At 39.8% G+C, this 20,843-nt stretch overlaps 1 protein-coding gene across 2 annotated transcripts in view; it reads left to right on the top strand.

Annotated features, from left to right (window-relative positions):
• LOC124120168 overlaps nt 1–13,381 on the top strand; it is a 30,430-nt gene extending 17,049 nt beyond the window's left edge. The window contains exons 6-10 of one of the 2 annotated variants that reach the window (XR_007221826.1): nt 7,115–7,436; nt 10,441–10,608; nt 11,176–11,345; nt 11,712–11,829; nt 13,078–13,216. Coding sequence is in view for 1 of the 2 variants with exons in the window: in XM_046482900.2 (XP_046338856.2) it covers nt 7,115–7,436; nt 10,441–10,608; nt 11,176–11,304; nt 11,712–11,829; nt 13,078–13,333 (993 nt within the window). In the remaining variant the exon portion in view is untranslated. Of the gene's footprint in view, nt 1–7,114; nt 7,437–10,440; nt 10,609–11,175; nt 11,346–11,711; nt 11,830–13,077 lie in introns of both variants that reach the window. The other variant, XM_046482900.2, reaches the window with a different exon arrangement.
• Nucleotides 13,382–20,843: the final 7,462 nt, after the last annotated feature.

A 20,843-nucleotide genomic window follows, 5' to 3' on the forward strand; every position in this document is an offset into this window, starting at 1 on the left:
TAGATGTAGTGTATACATAGTATAGATGTAGTGTATACATAGTATAGATGTAGTGTATACATAGTATAGATGTAGTGTATACATAGTGTAGATGTAGTGTATACACAGTGTAGATGTAGTGTATACATATTGTAGATGTAGTGTATACACAGTGTAGATGAAGTGTATACATAGTGTAGATGTAGTGTATACACAGTGTAGATGTAGTGTATACATAGTGTAGATGTAGTGTATACATAGTGTATACATAGTGTAGATGTAGTGTATACACAGTGTAGATGTAGTGTATACATAGTATAGATGTAGTGTATACATAGTATAGATGTAGTGTATACATAGTATAGATGTAGTGTATACATAGTGTAGATGTAGTGTATACACAGTGTAGATGTAGTGTATACACAGTGTAGATGTAGTGTATACATAGTGTAGATGTAGTGTATACACAGTGTAGATGTAGTGTATACACAGTGTAGATGAAGTGTATACATAGTGTAGATGTAGTGTATACACAGTGTAGATGTAGTGTATACATAGTGTAGATGTAGTGTATACATAGTGTATACATAGTGTAGATGTAGTGTATAAACAGTGTAGATGTAGTGTATACATAGTATAGATGTAGTGTATACATAGTATAGATGTAGTGTATACATAGTATAGATGTAGTGTATACATAGTGTAGATGTAGTGTATACACAGTGTAGATGTAGTGTATACATAGTGTAGATGTAGTGTATACATAGTGTATACATATTGTAGATGTAGTGTATACACAGTGTAGATGAAGTGTATACATAGTGTAGATGTAGTGTATACACAGTGTAGATGTAGTGTATACATAGTGTAGATGTAGTGTATACATAGTGTATACATAGTGTAGATGAAGTGTATACATAGTGTAGAAGTAGTGTATACACAGTGTAGATGTAGTGTATACATATTGTAGATGTAGTGTATACACAGTGTAGAAGAAGTGTATACATAGTGTAGATGTAGTGTATACACAGTGTAGATGTAGTGTATACATAGTGTAGATGTAGTGTATACACAGTGTAGATGAAGTGTATACATAGTGTAGATGTAGTGTATACATAGTGTAGATGTAGTGTATACATAGTGTAGATGTAGTGTATACATAGTGTATACATAGTGTAGATGTAGTGTATACATAGTGTATACATAGTGTAGATGTAGTGTATACATAGTGTAGATGTAGTGTATACATAGTGTATACATAGTGTAGATGTAGTGAATACATAGTGTAGTTGTAGTGTATACATAGTGTAGATGTAGTGTATACATAGTGTATACATAGTGTAGATGTAGTGTATACATAGTGTAGATGTAGTGTATACATAGTGTAGATGTAGTGTATACATAGTGTAGATGTAGTGAATACATAGTGCATACATAGTGTAGATGTAGTGTATACATAGTGTATACATAGTGTAGAGGTAGTGTATACATAGTGTAGACATAGTGTAGAGGTAGTGTATACATAGTGTAGACATAGTGGAGATGTAGTGTATACATAGTGTATACATAGTGTATACATAGTGTATACATAGTGTATACATAGTGTAGACATAGTGTAGATGTAGTGTATACATAGTGTAGACATAGTGTAGATGTAGTGTATACATAGTGTAGACATAGGGTAGATGTAGTGTATACATAGTGTAGACATAGTGCAGAGGTAGTGTATACATAGTGTATACGTAGTGTAGACGTAGTGTATACATAGTGTAGATGTAGTGTATACATAGTGTAGATGTAGTGGATACATAGTGTAGATGTAGTGTATACATAGTGTAGATGTAGTGGATACATAGTGTAGATGTAGTGTATACATAGTGTATACATAGTGTAGACGTAGTGTATACATAGTGTAGATGTAGTGTATACATAGTGCAGACGTAGTGTATACATAGTGTAGATGTAGTGTATACATAGTGCAGACGTAGTGTATACATAGTGTAGATGTAGTGGATACATAGTGTAGATGTAGTGTATACATAGTGTAGACGTAGTGTATACATAGTGTAGATGTAGTGGATACATAGTGGAGATGTAGTTTATACATAGTGTATACATAGTGTAGACGTAGTGTATACATAGTGTAGATGTAGTGTATACATAGTGCAGACGTAGTGTATACATAGTGTAGATGTAGTGTATACATAGTGTATACATAGTGTAGACGTAGTGTATACATAGTGTAGATGTAGTGTATACATAGTGCAGACGTAGTGTATACATAGTGTAGATGTAGTGTATACATAGTGTATACATAGTGTAGACGTAGTGTATACATAGTGTAGATGTAGTGTATACATAGTGTAGATGTAGTGGATACATAGTGTAGATGTAGTTTATACATAGTGTATACATAGTGTAGACGTAGTGTATACATAGTGTAGATGTAGTGTATACATAGTGCAGACGTAGTGTATACATAGTGTAGATGTAGTGTATACATAGTGTATACATAGTGTATACATAGTGTATACATAGTGTAGATGTAGTGTATACATAGTGCAGACGTAGTGTATACATAGTGTAGATGTAGTGTATACATAGTGTATACATAGTGTAGATGTAGTGTATACATAGTGTAGATGTAGTGAGTACATAGTGTATACATAGTGTAGACGTAGTGTATACATAGTGTAGATGTAGTGGATACATAGTGTAGATGTAGTGTATACATACTGTATACATAGTGTAGATGTAGTGTATACATAGTGGAGATGTAGTGTATACATAGTGTAGACGTAGTGTATACATAGTGTAGATGTAGTGTATACATAGTGTAGATGTAGTGGATACATAGTGCAGACGTAGTGTATACATAGTGCAGACGTAGTGGATACATAGTGTAGATGTAGTGGATACATAGTGTAGACGTAGTGTATACATAGTGCAGACGTAGTGTATACATAGTGTAGATGTAGTGTATACATAGTGGAGATGTAGTGTATACATAGTGTAGATGTAGTGTATACATAGTGTAGACATAGTGTAGAGGTAGTGTATACATAGTGGAGATGTAGTGTATACATAGTGTAGATGTAGTGTATACATAGTGTAGACATAGTGTAGAGGTAGTGTATACATAGTGTAGATGAAGTGTATACATAGTGTAGATGTAGTGTATACATAGTGTAGATGTAGTGGATACATAGTGCAGACGTAGTGTATACATAGTGTAGATGTAGTGGATACATAGTGTAGACGTAGTGTATACATAGTGTAGATGTAGTGTATACATAGTGGAGATGTAGTGTATACATAGTGTAGACATAGTGTAGAGGTAGTGTATACATAGTGTATACATAGTGTAGACGTAGTGTATACATAGTGTAGATGTAGTGTATACATAGTGTAGAGGTAATGTATACATAGTGTAGATGTTGTGTATACATAGTGTAGATGTTGTGTATACATAGTGTAGATGTAGTGTATACATAGTGTAGATGTAGTGTATACATAGTGTATACATAGTGTAGACGTAGTGTATACATAGTGTAGATGTAGTGTATACATAGTGCAGACGTAGTGTATACATAGTGTAGATGTAGTGTATACATAGTGTATACATAGTGTAGATGTAGTGTATACATAGTGTAGATGTAGTGAGTACATAGTGTATACATAGTGTAGATGTTGTGTATACATAGTGTAGATGTTGTGTATACATAGTGTAGATGTTCTGTATACATAGTGTAGATGTAGTGTATACATAGTGTAGATGTAGTGTATACATAGTGTATACATAGTGTAGACGTAGTGTATACATAGTGTAGATGTAGTGTATACATAGTGTAGAGGTAATGTATACATAGTGTAGATGTTGTGTATACATAGTGTAGATGTTGTGTATACATAGTGTAGATGTAGTGTATACATAGTGTAGATGTAGTGTATACATAGTGTATACATAGTGTAGACGTAGTGTATACATAGTGTAGATGTAGTGTATACATAGTGCAGACGTAGTGTATACATAGTGTAGATGTAGTGTATACATAGTGTATACATAGTGTAGATGTAGTGTATACATAGTGTAGATGTAGTGAGTACATAGTGTATACATAGTGTAGACGTAGTGTATACATAGTGTAGATGTAGTGTATACATAGTGCAGACGTAGTGTATACATAGTGTAGATGTAGTGAGTACATAGTGTATACATAGTGTAGATGTAGTGAATACATAGTGGAGATGTAGTGTATACATAGTGTATACATAGTGTAGACGTAGTGTATACATAGTGTAGATGTAGTGTATACATAGTGTAGATGTAGTGGATACATAGTGCAGACGTAGTGTATACATAGTGTAGATGTAGTGGATACATAGTGCAGACGTAGTGGATACATAGTGTAGATGTAGTGCAGACGTAGTGTATACATAGTGTAGATGTAGTGTATACATAGTGTAGATGTAGTGTATACATAGTGTAGATGTAGTGGATACATAGTGCAGACGTAGTGTATACATAGTGTAGATGTAGTGGATACATAGTGTAGACGTAGTGGATACATAGTGCAGACGTAGTGTATACATAGTGTAGATGTAGTGTATACATAGTGTAGATGTAGTGTATACATAGTGTAGACATAGTGAAGAGGTAGTGTATACATAGTGTAGATGTAATGTATACATAGTGTAGATGTTGTGTATACATAGTGTAGATGTTGTGTATACATAGTGTAGATGTAGTGTATACATAGTGTAGATGTAGTGTATACATAGTGTATACATAGTGGAGATGTAGTGTATACATAGTGTATACATAGTGGAGACGTAGTGTATACATAGTGTATACATAGTGGAGATGTAGTGTATACATAGTGTAGATGTAGTGTATACATAGTGTAGACATAGTGTAGAGGTAGTGTATACATAGTGTAGAGGTAATGTATACATAGTGTAGATGTTGTGTATACATAGTGTAGATGTTGTGTATACATAGTGTAGATGTAGTGTATACATAGTGTAGATGTAGTGTATACATAGTGTAGATGTAGTGTATACATAGTGTAGATGAAGTGTATACATAGTGTAGACATAGTGTAGAGGTAGTGTATACATAGTGGAGATGTAGTGTAGACGCAGTGTATATATAGTGTAGATGTAGTGTATACATAGTGTAGATGTAGTGTATACATAGTGTAGATGTAGTGTAGACGCAGTGTATATATAGTGTAGATGTAGTGTATGCATAGTGTAGATGTAGTGTATACATAGTGTAGATGTAGTGTAGACGCAGTGTATATATAGTGTAGATGTAGTGTATGCATAGTGTAGATGTAGTGTATACATAGTGTAGATGTAGTGTAGACGCAGTGTATATATAGTGTAGATGTAGTGTATACATAGTGTAGAAGTGGTGTATACATAGTGTAGAAGTGGTGTATACATAATGTAGAAGTGGTGTATACATAGTGTAGAAGTGGTGTATACATAGTGTAGAAGTGGTGTATACATAGTGTAGATGTAGTGTAGACGCAGTGTATATATAGTGTAGATGTAGTGTATACATAGTGTAGAAGTGGTGTATACATAGTGTAGAAGTGGTGTATACATAATGTAGAAGTGATGTATACATAGTGTAGAAGTGGTGTATACATAGTGTAGAAGTGGTGTATACATAATGTAGAAGTGGTGTATACATAATGTAGATGTAGTGTATACATAGTGTAAATGTAGTGTATACATAGTGTAGATGTAGTGAGTACATAGTGTAGACGGAGTGTATACATACTGTGACGTAGTGTAGATGTAGTGGATACATAGTGTAGATGTAGTGTAGATGTGGTGTAGATGTAGTGTAGATGTGGTGTAGATGTAGTGTAGATGTAGTGAGTACATAGTGTAGACGTAGTGTATGCATAATGTAGACATAGGGTATACATAGTGTAGAGGTAGTGCATACATAGTGTACATGCAGTGCATACGTAGTGTAGATGCAGTGTAGATGTAGTGTATACATAGTGTAGATGTATGAAGTGTATACATAGTGTAGATGTATGAAGTGTATACATAGTGTAGATGCAGTGAGTACATAGTGTAGATGTAGTGTATACATAGTGTAGAAGTGGTGTATACATAGTGTAGATGTAGTGTAGATGTAGTGAGTACATAGTGTATACATAGTGTAGATGTAGTGTATACATAGTGTAGATGTAGTGTATACATAGTGTAGAAGTGGTGTATTCATAATGTAGAAGTGGTGTATACATAGTGTAGAAGTGGTGTATACATAGTGTAGAAGTGGTGTATACATAGTGTAGATGTAGTGTATACATAGTGTAGATGTAGTGTATATATAGTGTAGATGTAGTGTATATATAGAGTAGATGTAGTGTATACATAGTGTAGATGTTGTGTAGACGCAGTGTATATATAGTGTAGATGTAGTGTATATATAATGAAGATGTTGTGTATACATAGTGTAGATGAAGTGTATACATTGTGTAGATGTAGTGTATACATAGTGTAGATGTAGTGTATATATAGTGTAGATCTAGTGTATATATAGTGTAGATGTAGTGTATATATAGTGTAGATGTAGTGTATATATAGTGTAGATGTAGTGTATATATAGTGTAGATGTAGTGTATATATAGTGTATGCATAATGAACATGTAGAGTCTACAGAGTAGATGTAGTGTATATATAGTGTAGATGTAGTGTATATATAGTGTAGATGTAGTGTATATATAGTGTATGCATATTGAAGATGTAGAGTCTACAAAGTAAATGGAGTGAATGTGTACTGTAGATGTAGTGTATATATAGTGTAGATGTAGTGTATATATAGTGTAGATGTAGTGTATATATAGTGTAGATGTAGTGTATATATAGTGTATGCATAATGAACATGTAGAGTCTACAGAGTAGATATAGTGTATATATAGTGTAGACGTAGTGTAGATATACTGTAGATGTAGTGTATATATAGTGTGTGCATATTGAAGATGTAGAGTCTACAAAGTAAATGGAGTGAATGTGTACTGTAGATGTAGTGTATATATAGTGTAGATGTAGTGTATATATAGTGTAGATGTAGTGTACACGACGTAAGGGTTTGTTTCTGTGTTAGTCCGCGTCATCCATCACCTTTGGGGGCCACTACAATCAGTACAGCGCTTCTATCGGTGTCGACTTCGACAAGTTCTGGCTAAGTGACAATTCCAGCACACAGTTCGGCAGCTTACAGTACACCTTTAACATCGGGACCTCTGCGAGCCCAGAACCTTTGTGGTTTGAAGTGCGACCGATGGACTTTGCCTTGACCGCCGACTACTGGAAGGTCTACTCATCCTGTGGCGGCAACACCCAGCTCTCTCTCACCAAGAAGAAAACCGCCCTCCTCACAGCACTTAACGCTTACCCTACTCTCAAGAAGCAACAGATAGGCAAAGGTAGGCTATATTACACAATCTCATCCGTACAGTAAGGTGGCCCATACCCGCCACTGCTGAGATCATTTTTCACTGTATGCCTGTATATTTTATCTGGCTCAATCCATTAAAGCTCAATCTTACGGACCTGTCGATTGCCAGGGCACTGATCTGGAAGTAATTCTGGTCACACGTGGTATGCCAATTTGAAACGGAAAGTATCTGGCAAAATATAGAGGCATACAGTGAAAAAATGATCTCACCAGCGGCGGGTATGGGCCACCGTTGTACAGATCTCACCCATGAACTGTTCGTACAGATCTCACCCATGAATTATCCGGACAGGTCTTACTCATAAACAGTCCGAACAAATCTCACCCATAAATAATTCCTTCATATCTCACCCATAAATAACCCGTACATATTACACTTATAAAGAGTGCACTCATTAAAGGATTTACCAATGCAGAGGATAAGCAAGCAGATCTCGTTCAACCCATAACATTCGCTACATCTTCACTACATCGTCACTACATCGTCACTACATATTCACAACATCTTCACTACAGTATGTGTGCAAGCAGACTACAACCATACCCTACATAGCTCTACCCGTGAAGATCCGGGGTAGAATAGGTCTTCAGCAACCCATGCTTGCCGTAAGAGGCGACTATGCTTGTCGTAAAAGGCGACTATCCTTGTCGTAAGAGGCGACTATCCTTGTCGTAAAAGGCGACTATCCTTGTTGTAAAAGGCGACTATCCTTGTCGTAAAAGGCGACTATCCTTGTCGTAGAAGGCGACAAACGGGTTCGGGTGGTCAGGCTCGCTGACTTGGTTGATACATGTCATCGATCCCAATTGCGTGGGTCGATGCTCATGATGTCAATCACTGGATTGTCGGGTCCAGACTCGATTTTTTACAGACTGCCGTCATATAGCTGGAATATTGCTGAGTGCGGCGTTTACGAACGAGAAAAATCCCATATAACTTAACATACAGATCTCACCCAAACAGATCTCACCCAGATATATGTCAGCAAGAAAGAGTTCACCCATACTGTTCTTGCCCATACATACTTCACACATACAGATTTCAACCAAAATATATCTCACCAAAACATATCTCACCCATACAGTCAGTCATATAGATCTCACCCATACAGTCAGTCATATAGATCTCACCCATACAGTCAGTCATATAGATCTCACCCATACAGTCAGTCATATAGATCTCACCCATAAAGAATTCACCAGAAGCTCACAAAATATTGTCAATAATTAGTACGTATCTCAGTGTGAATTGTACCCTCAAACAGTATTTAATGTCAGAGGAAGGAACAGTTATCCCATCAAACCTGTCACATGTCAGCCATTGGATCCCGTTGTAATAATATTCCAATATTTTGGGACACTATTCCGATACTTTTGCGAGAGTTCGCTATTCAACATGACGATGGCTACCTTGCCTGGCCTGCAGTCAGGAGCTTCCCAGTGAAAGAACGGATGGGCTGTTTTCAGCTCTGTTTATAGCTCCTATTAGAGCCGTTTACTTCTCTATTTATAGCTCTGTTTACATCTCTATTTATAGCTCGGTTTACAGTTGTTTACAGCTCTATTTATAGCTCTGTTTACAGCTCTATTTATAGTTCGGTTTACAGCTGTTTACAGCTCTATTTATAGCTCTGTTTACAGCTGGTTACAACTCTATTTATAGCCCCTTTTACAGCTGTATACAGCTCTATTTAAAGCTCATTTTACAGCTGTTTACAGCTATTTTAACAGCTATTTTACAGCTCTATTAATAGCTCTGTTTATAGAACTGTTTACACCTCTGTTTACACCTCTCTTTACCGATATGTTTAAGCTTTGTTTACAGCTCTGTTTACGGATCTTTTAATCTCTGTTTATAGCACTGTTTACAGCTGTTTGCATCTCTGTTTACAGCTCCGTTTCCGTCTTTGTTTATAGCCGCGTTTTCTGTTTATAGCTCTGTTGACATCTTTATCTATAACGACTTACAGCTGTTTACACCTCTGTATACAGCTCTGTTTACAGATATGTTTAAGCTTTGTTTACATCTCTGTTCACAGATCTCTTAAAGTTCTGTTTATAGCACTGTTTACAGCTGTTTGCATCTCTCTGTTTATGGCTGTGTTTTCACCTCTGTTTATAGCTCTGTTTCCGTCTCTGTTTATGGCTGTGTTTTCACCTCTGTTTATAGCTCTGTTGACATCTATGTTTATTACTGTTAACATCTGTTTACACCTCTGTATACAGCTTTGTTAACGTCTCTGATTATATCTCTGTTTGCAGCTTTGTTTGCGTCTCTGTTTATGGCTGTTTACGGCTTTGTTTATAGCTTTGTTTTAATATGGGTTTATAGCTATGTTTACATCTCTGTTTATAGCTGTTTGCATCCCTGTTTATAGCTCTGTTAACATCTCTGTTTATAGCTGTCTACAGCTCTGTTTACATATCTGTTTATAGCTCTGTCTACATCTGTTATTACAGCTATGTTTACATCTCTGTTTATAGCTGTTTGCATCCCTGTTTGTGGCTCTGTTAACATCTCTGTTTATAGCTGTCTACAGCTCTGTTTACATATCTGTTTATAGCTCTGTCTACAGCTCTGTTTACAGCTATATTTACATCTCTGTTTGCAGCTATGTTTACGTCTCTGTTTGCAGCTATGTTTACGTCTCTATTTATTGCTGTTTACAGCTCTCTTTATGGCTCTGTTCACATATCTGTTTATAGCTGTGTACATCTCTGTTTACATATCAGTTTATAGCTCTGTCTACATCTCTGTTTACAGCTATGTTTACATCTCTGTTTACGTCTCTATTTATATAGCTCTGTTTACAGCCACATTTCAGTTTACAGCTATAGTTACGGGTCTGTTTATAGCTCTATTTACAGCTCTGTTCACTCTGTCGCCGCTATGTAAGTGTAATACCTTGAACGTGACTTCAAACCCAATTTAACCTGTCTCAAGGTTAGTTGTGTGTCTTTGACTCTGACAGATATCGACCTGAGAATACCGCTGATTTGGCCCCTGGGGACATACGGCTTGATGCAGCCCAAGACTGGCTGCCCCACCGGTGGAGCATCATGGGCCGAGGGCTGGAACTATGAAGACTTGGAAAACACCTTAACCTTAAACCACGCCTCCTCCGGCATACACCTCAGAGGTGAGGGCGACGTCCGTGCTTGTAACGTTGTTCCTTTAACTAGTTAAGAGTGAGTGAGTTGAGTTTAACGCCGCTTTTATCAGTATTCCAGTTATATCACAGCGTGTCAGCTTAATGTGTGAGGAAAGCCCGAAGTGATGCAAGTCTCAGACGTTAACCACTTCGGTGAAACCCACGAGCACAGCTAATCGCGGCGCCTTAAACGACTGGGCCACCCGTGCCCCCTTAACTAGTAAAGAACACACAGCAATTGATAGCTTTTTCTTGTCTAATAACATGACTCCGCAACACTGTTATTTTCATTTTCGGCGCAGCAACGGTGCGAATTATATATTATGAGCGATACGTGACGGTTAAATACGACTTAATGATAATTATTCTTGTTTATCACATAATGATATAACCGAAGGCCATGTCAAAATGTACAGATAACTTAAATAAAAATGAAAACTCGTTGTATCAAAGCTCATTTGCTCATTGTCACTCCTCCATGTTCGAGATAACTGGATACAGGTGAATTTCTGTACCTCTGGTAGACGGGTTTCATGTTGATAACACATGTTCCAGGAAGCTTTCCTGACAAAGGGAATTTCAAGTACTACTTCTGTATGAAGGGCAAGCCGAAGGTCAGTGACTGGGACATGGACTGGCCATCCGGGGACTACTGCATTCTCAAGTATGGGAACTGTCCTTCAGGTAGATATACTGCATTCTCAAGTATGGGATCTGTCCTTCAGGTAGATATACTGCATTCTCAAGTATGGGGATTGTTCTTCAGGTAGATATACTGCATCCTCAGGTATTGGTAGTATTGGAACTGTCTACCAGTAGACATACTGCATTCTCAAGTATGGGGACTGTTCTTCGGGTAAAGAAACTGCATTCTAAAGTATTGGTAGTTTTGGAAATGTCTACCAGGCAGACATACTGCATTCTCAAGTATCAAGTATCAAGTAAACAGAGTGGTTTATCTAGGACAAAGGACATGGATAACTATAAACAGAGGGGTTTATCTAGGACAAAGGACATGGGTCACTATAAATAGATGCGTTTATTAAGGACAAAGGAGATGGCTAAAAATATTGTTTCCATACATGACGCAGGTTTCAAAGATGGCTACATCCAGCTTGACGACAATGACGTTCCCAACATAAACAAACATGGCGGCACACTGCCCGATGGCAGTTTTGGCAAGAACACGCGGATCGACTTTTGTTGCAGGTAAAAATCATTCTTAACTGTCTGAGCTCTGGTCGCGTCTCAAAGATAAAAAGTTCAATGCAAACCGAGAACACCCTGACTGCAGGGGGTTAACTCCACACACTACACCAGGACCATGCACTGCACCAGGACCATGCATCAATCTTTATTGTTCTTTACGTCATGCGCAATGCACTGGAACGAGCGCAATATAAGCGATTAATTCTTTTTTGTTTCATTCGGCATGCGCAATGCACTGGAACGAGCGCAATATTAACGATCAATTCTTTATTGTGCAGAGTTGCGTCCCTTGGGCACGCAAGAAACCTGTGATTGTGGGTTCGATTCCCGGTTGGCCCCAATTATGTGTCTGGTTTTGTTTGGGAATAATGTTGCAGGCTGGCAGGAATTCAATTCACACTTGACAAGTAGATAAGAAACAAGTCAGGTCGTAAAAGGCATCGAATCTCCCTAGTGTCGCTCTTGTATAGGTACGGGGCGGTCGGGTAGCCTAGTGGTTAAAGCGTTCGCTCGTCACGCCGAAGACCCGGGTTCGATTCCCGACATGGGTATAATGTGTGAAGCCCAATTCTGGTGTCCCCCGCAATGATATTGCTGGAATATTGCTAAAAGCATACTCACGCACTCACTTGTATAGGTACGGCCAGACTTCTAGAAACTGTCGCATCACAAAACTTCTCAAACTGGCGTGGGTCAAAAACCTGTCGTGTGTGTCCTAAGTTGCAGATACCATCTGCATGTCCCCCTGTTTTCCCCTTTGTTGCCCACTGCTCAGGGGGCACGGGTTGTCCGGCCGTCGCAATTCACGGTGCAGAGTTTTGTCAGAACTCAGTTACGCCAGAAACGTATGACAGTGGGTTCGAATCCCGGTTCGCTCCGATTATGTTTCTAGGTTTGTCAGCACCATACCACTGCTCGTGGGTTTCACTGAAGTGGTAACGTCTGTGACCTGCATCACGTCAACTGCATCATACTCCCACGTCAAGCTGACAGGCGTGATATAACTGGAATACTGTTAAAAGTGGGGATAAACCCACCTCACTCACTCTCTCATGTTTCATGTTCTTCAGAGACGGGGGCGGTCGGGTAGCCTAGTGGTTAAAGCGTTATCTCGTCACGCCGAAGACCCGGGTTCGATTCCCGACATGGGTACAATGTGTGAAGCCCTTTTCTGGTCTCCCCCGCCGTGATATTGCTGGAATATTGCTAAAAGCGGCGTAAAACCATACTCACTCACTCACTCTTCAGAGACGACGCGTTGCCAACCAACCCGATGTACTTGCCCACAGAGAAGCCCTTCTTCCTGTTTCTGTACAACCGGGAATGCCAGAAGGTGCAGGGCATGACGCTCAGGCAGGAGTTCCTCATCTACGACACCGAGGACACCACAACTCGTGACCACTACGGCGGTGCTCACCCCGCCATCTTCTATACAGGGCGCAAGCCTGGGGTCCACTTCTGTTACTACTCTCCCCCACACTACAGCGGCCCCATCATCGGGTGAACGGCTGTGACAGAACATGATCCTGTGGAATAAATGCTTATATTGGAAGCAAACCTGGACTCCATTTTTGGTGTCACCCACCACTGGGTGGTAGCGATGGATAAATTATGGAATACTGTAAGGGACATTCTCGCGATCTCGCATTCTCGCGATCTCGACCTTTGGAAACGAGCTTAATATACCCAAAACACGAGAATGCGAGAGCGCGAGATTAGGCCAAAATGTAGAAACCATCGGAGAATGTCCCTTACAGTATTCCATAATAAATAGAGGGTATTAAATGAGTGCTCGTGTCATTCTATGTTTACGAGACGAGTGTCTATATTGCGGTATCTCCCGAGCGAGAACGGTGATGTGAGGTGAAATTGGGTTAAACGTCGCGTTCAAGATTATTGCACTTATGTAGCGACGTGCATGCACGTGTGTGTGTGTGTGTGGCTGCTTGTACTCGTCCGGACTGATGCCGATTAATTGTGCTAGCTCACTGGGATACCGTGTCGCTGTTTAACATGAATACCCCACTCAGACACAGTATACTGACTCCGAGCCGACCAGTCCTTCTTTTAGCCCCTTAATGCCGAGCGCCAGACAGGGTAACAACAAGTACCATCTTTTAACGTCTTTTGGGATGACGCGACAGGGGATCGAAACCCGGACCTTCCGCTCTCCTGGCGGACGCTCTACCACAAGACCACGGAGGCGGTCCGAGCGAGAACGAGTGTCGTAGACATAGTATGACATGAACACTAAATAAAAAATTCTATTTATTACCAAAGATGTCTAGATACAGAGACGAATTTTAGTGTTTACCTATAAGGACAGCAAGTCGCAACAGCCTCGTAACCACAATTTGTCGAATGTTTCCGTCATCCGGACGGCATTGTTGACGTCAATGGAATCTTGCTGTGACGTGAGGTCGGAATGACATCACACTAAACACGTCATAGCTGAAGATTGTTGACGTCATTTGACAATTATTGTTTTTTTAAGAAGGCGGTCGTGATCAGTGCATTTTTTCTGAAGGGGTGATCAAAGGGATTAAGAAATAATGGGTAATAAAGAAATTATTACACTAGCTTCTGTGTCATTCGGATTTTACGAAGCTCGTGTAAGAATTCATGTATGACCCTTGTTCTCCCCCGGGAAATACAAGAATTCTGACACTCGTTTCGTAAAATCAGCATGACATACTTGCTCGTATAATAATCTCTATAAATTAAAAACTGCCGGGCAAAAGAGAGTATATACCACCTGACCACACCGACCCCCGATGGTGATGTATTTTATATGGTTTCCAAGGAACCCATGGAGATCCGGGGTAGAATAGGTCTTCAGCAACCCATGCTTGCCGTAAAAGGTGACTAACGGGGTCGGGTGGTCAGGCTCGCTGACTTGGTTGATGCATGTCGTCGATTCCAATTGCGTGGATCGATGCTCATGATATTACTCACTGGATTGTCTGGTCCAGACTCGATTATTTACAGACCGCCGTCATATAGCTGGAATATTGCTGAGTGCGGCGTAAAACAACAAACAAACAAATGGTATCCAAGGTGATATTTCATGCATCATATCAAAGAATATCTCACAACCTGCGACAATTTTGAACCCAGTAACGTTTGTAATTTCTTGGTCAAATCCTGTTTTCAGTGCATACGTGCATATGTCTACTCACCAATTTCTTTAAGCTACAGTGTCAGGTGTACGTAAATTTAATTTGTTATCAAAAACACAATATGCCATTAATTCCTAGAGCATGGTACCAAATCAACACTTTACCAAACGCCGAGGATCGCCTTTGTCATTACTTTTTTTATGTTATGCAGGTTTGAGACAACAGAAAAACGTCAGGTAATGATACAATGTTTACAATGGTATAAAATAACTGGTGACATTCTATTCACGAGTACGATTTAACGCCGCTTCACGCATTGTGGGGAATTGAACCCGGGCCTTGGTCGTGACGAGCGAACGCTTTAACTACTACGCTACCTCAAATATAAAGAGGGGCGGTCGGGTAGCCTAGTGGTTAAAGCGTTCGCTCGTCACGACGAAGGCCCGGGTTCGAATCCCGACATGGGTACAATGTGTGAAGCCCATTTCTGGTGTCCCCCGCCGTGATATTGCTGGAATATTGCTAAAAGCGGCGTAAAACCAAACTCACTCACTCACTCACATATAAAGATGCTAACTCAAGACATGTCCGGAAAGTAGAACTACTTCACTTACTGATGGCAACACCACTGTCCCTCCATCGTAGGTGTAGGTTCTTGTGCAGAGTTGCATCCCTTTGTTGCTAGGATCTGTCAGGCGAGGGTTCGAATCCTGATTTAACCCTGATTCCGATGTTTGGTGTGACAGTACCATGCCATTGTTCGACGGTCTCCTAATGTGTGAACGCGTGTGACGTGACACAGTTGATAACTGATAAAAACCTATAAACCCACTAAGGAAGTCACAAAATACAATGATCATCGACGCTTTTTTGACCTACAGATACGCAACCTTGTTATCACTGCACGAATGTCAAAACACTATCAGTCCATTCAATTACTATGGGGGCGTGACAAGTCATTGCGTCTGGACCTGGTAGATCTCCACAAGTTTGGCGTGTACCCTAGTCGCAGTTACTCAGTCTACCCCAAATAATATGGCAGAATAATTACTTGATCAGTTGTGGGATTCGAACCGGGATTCGAACCCACAATCATAGGTTTCTGTCGTTTCTGCACAGCGAATTGCGGCGCCTGAGAAATTAAGTAGATGCAATCTAAAACATACAGATACATTGGCGTGTCGACTGTCTAAAACATACAGATATATTGGCGTGTCGACTGTCTAAAACATACAGATATATTGGCGTGTCGACTGTCTAAAACATACAGATATATTGGCGTGTCGACTGTCTTAAACATACAGATATATTGGCGTGTCGACTGTCTAAAACATACAGATATATTGGCGTGTCGACTGTCTAAAACATACAGATATATTGGCGTGTCGACTGTCTAAAACATACAGATATATTGGCGTGTCGACTGTCTAAAGCATACAGATATATTGACGTGTCGACTGTCTAAAACATACAGATATATTGACATGTGGACTGTCTAAAACATACAGATATATTGATATGTGGACTGTCCAAAACATAAGGAAATATAGACATGTGGACTGTCTAAAACATACAGATATATTGACATGTGGACTGTCTAAAACATACAGATATATTGACATGTGGACTGTCTAAAACATACAGATATATTGACGTCTGGACTGTCTAACGTTTGAACTATCCCCATGTTAATACATTTTAGGGGAGTTTGATTCAACTCGACGTAAAGTACGGCGTCAGTGACAGTTAACACATAGAAGTAGCGGAGTCGTGCTTTCTCTCAAGCAATAGCATTGGGTAATATTTTCGCCGAAAGAAGCGTTCTTACAATCCCTGTTATAAACACATTTTCAACAAATATTCCGACGAGTTGGAGGACAAGCTTTGGTGACTCCTGTTGTGTGGAAATAGTGAGTGAGTTGGGGATAACGCCGCTTTTAACGGTATTCAAGTTATATCACGGCGCTGACAAACCTAGAAACATAATCGGGGCGTACCGGGATTCGAACCCACAATCATAGGTTTCTGGCGTGCCCAGGGGACGCAACTCTGCACAGCGAATCGCGGCGCCCTAGACGACTGGGCCACCCGTGTCCCCAGTTGTGTGGAAGAATCACATCATCTTCAGGCTGAAATTAACCGCGTGATCAAAAGATTTAGACGTTTATCGCTAGGAAAAAGGAAAATCCTAGAGAAGCGCAGTTTGCAAGCTCTGTGTATACTGTCAGTTATATTCATTTTCGCCGGAATGACTTGTTCTCAGTAGAACACTTGTAGCTATCTCCGTTAGTTAATCATTGCGATATTTCTTGATTCTGTATATAGTGGCGAGGACAACAGATGAATATTTTAACGATTGCTTAAGATACACAAGGACAGGCGAAGACTGCAGACACCAAGAAGGAGAAAGGAAAACATCCGCTTCCCCCTCCAGCTGGGACGCGAGGAACTTGTAGAATTAGTGATGACAGGTATTTGACATTGAGAATTAAAAACAATATAATAAGTGGTCTTTTCAACACTTACATGATAAGGGAATTTAGGCTAAAATGTACCAAAACATTATCCTGGAGGTTTTCATGAAGCATTCTTTTAATATTTGAAGATAAGGAAATATTTGAACCCAGCTTATTTACTTTAATGTGTGGATGTGGTCATATATTGCAGGTAATAGAAAGAAAATAAGCCAATTCTCAGTCCCAGGAAAATGTCCAACAATTTTTCAAAGTCTTTTCTTAAAGTCCATTTTATGCACATGTGGGTATTTCCCGCATATTCTCACAATCCTCACTTCGATTACCTGTACCTTTTCTCCCAATGCCGTCATATCTTTCCCGCTGTTTGATGCGATCCTACACCGCGAGATCTGACTTGGTTGTTGTTCAGGGAAATTTGACAGCAAATCACGACATGAAACAAATTCTTCAACCTAAACTTCTTCCAATCGTTGACCTGTTTCAACAGGACAACGTTCCATCGCACACAGCTCGTGTCACGGTAGGCTACCCTCATAATGCCAACATCAACGGTTTGCCCTGGCCGTCGAGATCTCCAGATCTCAACCCGAACGAACACCGCTGGGATGAACTCGATCGACGTGTACGTCAAGTCGGACAACTTCTTCTTGTCGGTTATGGGTGCACGGGTGGCCCAGTCGTCTCAGGCGACGCGATTCGCCGTGCAGAGTTGCGTCCCTTGGGCACGCCAAAAATCTATGATTGTGGGTCCGAATCCCGGTTCGCCCCGATTATGTTTCAAGGTTTGTCAGCACCGTGCTCGTGGGTTTCACTGAAGTGTTAAACGTCTGAAACCTGCGTCACTTTGGGCTTTCCTCCCACATTAAGCTGACACGCCACGATATAACAGGAATACTGTTAAGAGCGGCGCTAAACCAAACTCACTCACTCTTGTGATTTATAAAATAGACAAATACAATTACTGACACAAATATGTCGAGCGGAAATTCCAACTCAACTACTACGAGTCACGTCCAGCAAGCAGGCGTATCCTGCTCGCGGCGGTTCATACAGGTGCAGTCGTAAAAACAAGATTGACTTACAGTTCTTATTGCTCTTATGTCGCCTCTGCTTCGGCAATTGCGGCTTCTCGGCCCATCTGTGGGCCTCAGGAGTGTGAGTAGAGTACATATACCTATGGGAGTCAATCTCATTAAAATCAGATCTCAGTTCTCGCTACCGCTAAACAAAGATCTGAGGACATCCCATCCCTTTCATCCGACCAATCAGAGCGACGCTTACCAATCATGAAAGTGACAGTCGGAATGTGATTTCTAATCAAGCAGGCTCGATAACTGTAAAACGGGGTATTCCGAACCATAGTTACGGGCTTAACGACTAAATCTAAACGATCTAGACCTTATATTAGCCATTCGAGAATGTTCTTTTGTTCAGGTTTCAAATTTTTAAGCGAGAATTTGTCAAAATATGTTTCGAATCGTAGTCGCCAGTATGAAATTAGTTCTGTAAAGAACGAGAAAGCTGCCTTCTGATTTGCTAATGTCGACTTCTTGTCAGTAATTTCATTGGTCGGTCAGAGTTCGCGAAAGGTCGTTCTGACGTGACCCGCAATGGGATGTCCTCAGATCGTTGTTTAGCGGTTGCGAGAACTAAGATCTGATTTTAATGAGATTGATTGGGAGATTTAGTGTTGATAATTATATATTGTATGTATTGATAAGATTTCCATTTTCGTATTGACATGATTTGTTTTTTTGTTTTCTTGAATTGATAGAATTTCTGTGGCTGCCCTGTTAATATGGGTTCAAGTAGCTGCTGACCTTCTCTCCCAGTTAGTTTGGCCTTCGCTATTGCATCTCTTGGTTTTAGGAGATCTACCACAGATAGCGGATCTAACTGCAATCCTTATTTTTTAACGAGCCCGGGCTTGACATTCCACAAACAAGTGAGCAGTGGATTCAGGGTGATTGCAAGATGGGCATACTTTGTCATAGTGCTTCTTGTGACCGAGTCTGAGGCGTGAGATGCCTGCTTCAACTGTCCTTTTATTTGAGTATGAGTTTGGGTTGAATTTGGTAAAGCCATCTGCCGATCTTACTTGCGTCCCAATTGGTTTGCCACTTTTGGTCTATGGAGGCTTAAAATGTTAATGTTGCTTTTTATATCTAGTTTACCGAAGGGAATGGCTGTATCTCTGCTTTGTCTAGAGCTGGAATCGCCAATGTGTCTGCTTTTTTCATTTCCATAAATATCTATGTGAGACGGGATCCAACACAGCTCCACCTGTTGCCCTTGTTCCGATAGTTTTGTATTTTCGCTTTGAATATTATTGACTGTGTTTTGGCTAGAGTTTGAGACTCTGCCGCTGATGACTTGAAGTGCATTTAGCAAGTCTGATAGGGTGAATGCCTTTGCTGCCGGTAGTCCCGGTATATTGCTTGATGAACTGCCTCCAATATCAGCATTGACTACTGACTGGCCATCGTGCAGGTGGACCGAATGGGCTTGACGTATGGCTCTATGGATATGGAAACAGCAGTGTTGTTGAAAGGATTCTTGGATCCATCAGTGTATGTGTGTGTACTCTAAGCACTTTTAAAACCCAAATAGAAAGTAATCATAAATTTACCCCTTCTTATATTCCCTGAATCGAAGTACAATACAGTGTTTTAAAAATTACGCCACTTATTATTTTAGCTCAAGTATAACTTATTTCTAAAAGGTTTCATTATAGACACCCCAAACTGTCGCTGTAGTTTTCAGTGTGAAAATGTGTATCACTACTTTAGAGAATGTGCATTTTTTCAAACTGCAAGAAATATAATGTTTAATAGCATAACTGAAATTTGTATAAAAGCTAGTTCCTGATATGTCGATGTTGTTATACGGGATGTAGTTGTTTCACTCTGTCCATAAGTATATGGACTGGACTAAACTGTGTAAGTACATAGAAGACCGTTTTCTGCTGCTTCTCCCTATACATACCCTGTCTGTTGTACATAACTCAGTTGTGTTATTATATAACGCCGACCATGTTATTATTTTGGGAGCGGGATACATAAGTTGTGAAAACGTGTGCCAGCCCTTTTCCTTCGGAATAACATGGTGATGACAAAGAGACGGGAATTTGATATTCTGGGGCAGGGGAAATCTTTCATTGTATCGAACACAAATTGCTCCCAAACATTCTTTAAAAGTTGATTGTTTCAGAGTGTTGAAAAAAAAGAAATTGCATGCCACAAAAATTACATTGTTGCGGGTGTTTTTCTTGAAAAAAATCAGGCTGATAGTTGTAAGTTAAAACAAATGTAGCTGAAAAAATATCTAATCTGGATACCAAATTCCAGCCCCTCCTCCCCTCAAATATCCAATGGTTGGCCCCTACATTGCCCTTAGCATGAAACTGCTGAAACAGTTT

Source organism: Haliotis rufescens, unplaced genomic scaffold (genome assembly GCF_023055435.1).
Source record: "Haliotis rufescens isolate VD_foot unplaced genomic scaffold, xgHalRufe1.0.p SCAF_18, whole genome shotgun sequence".
NCBI lineage: Eukaryota > Metazoa > Mollusca > Gastropoda > Lepetellida > Haliotidae > Haliotis > Haliotis rufescens.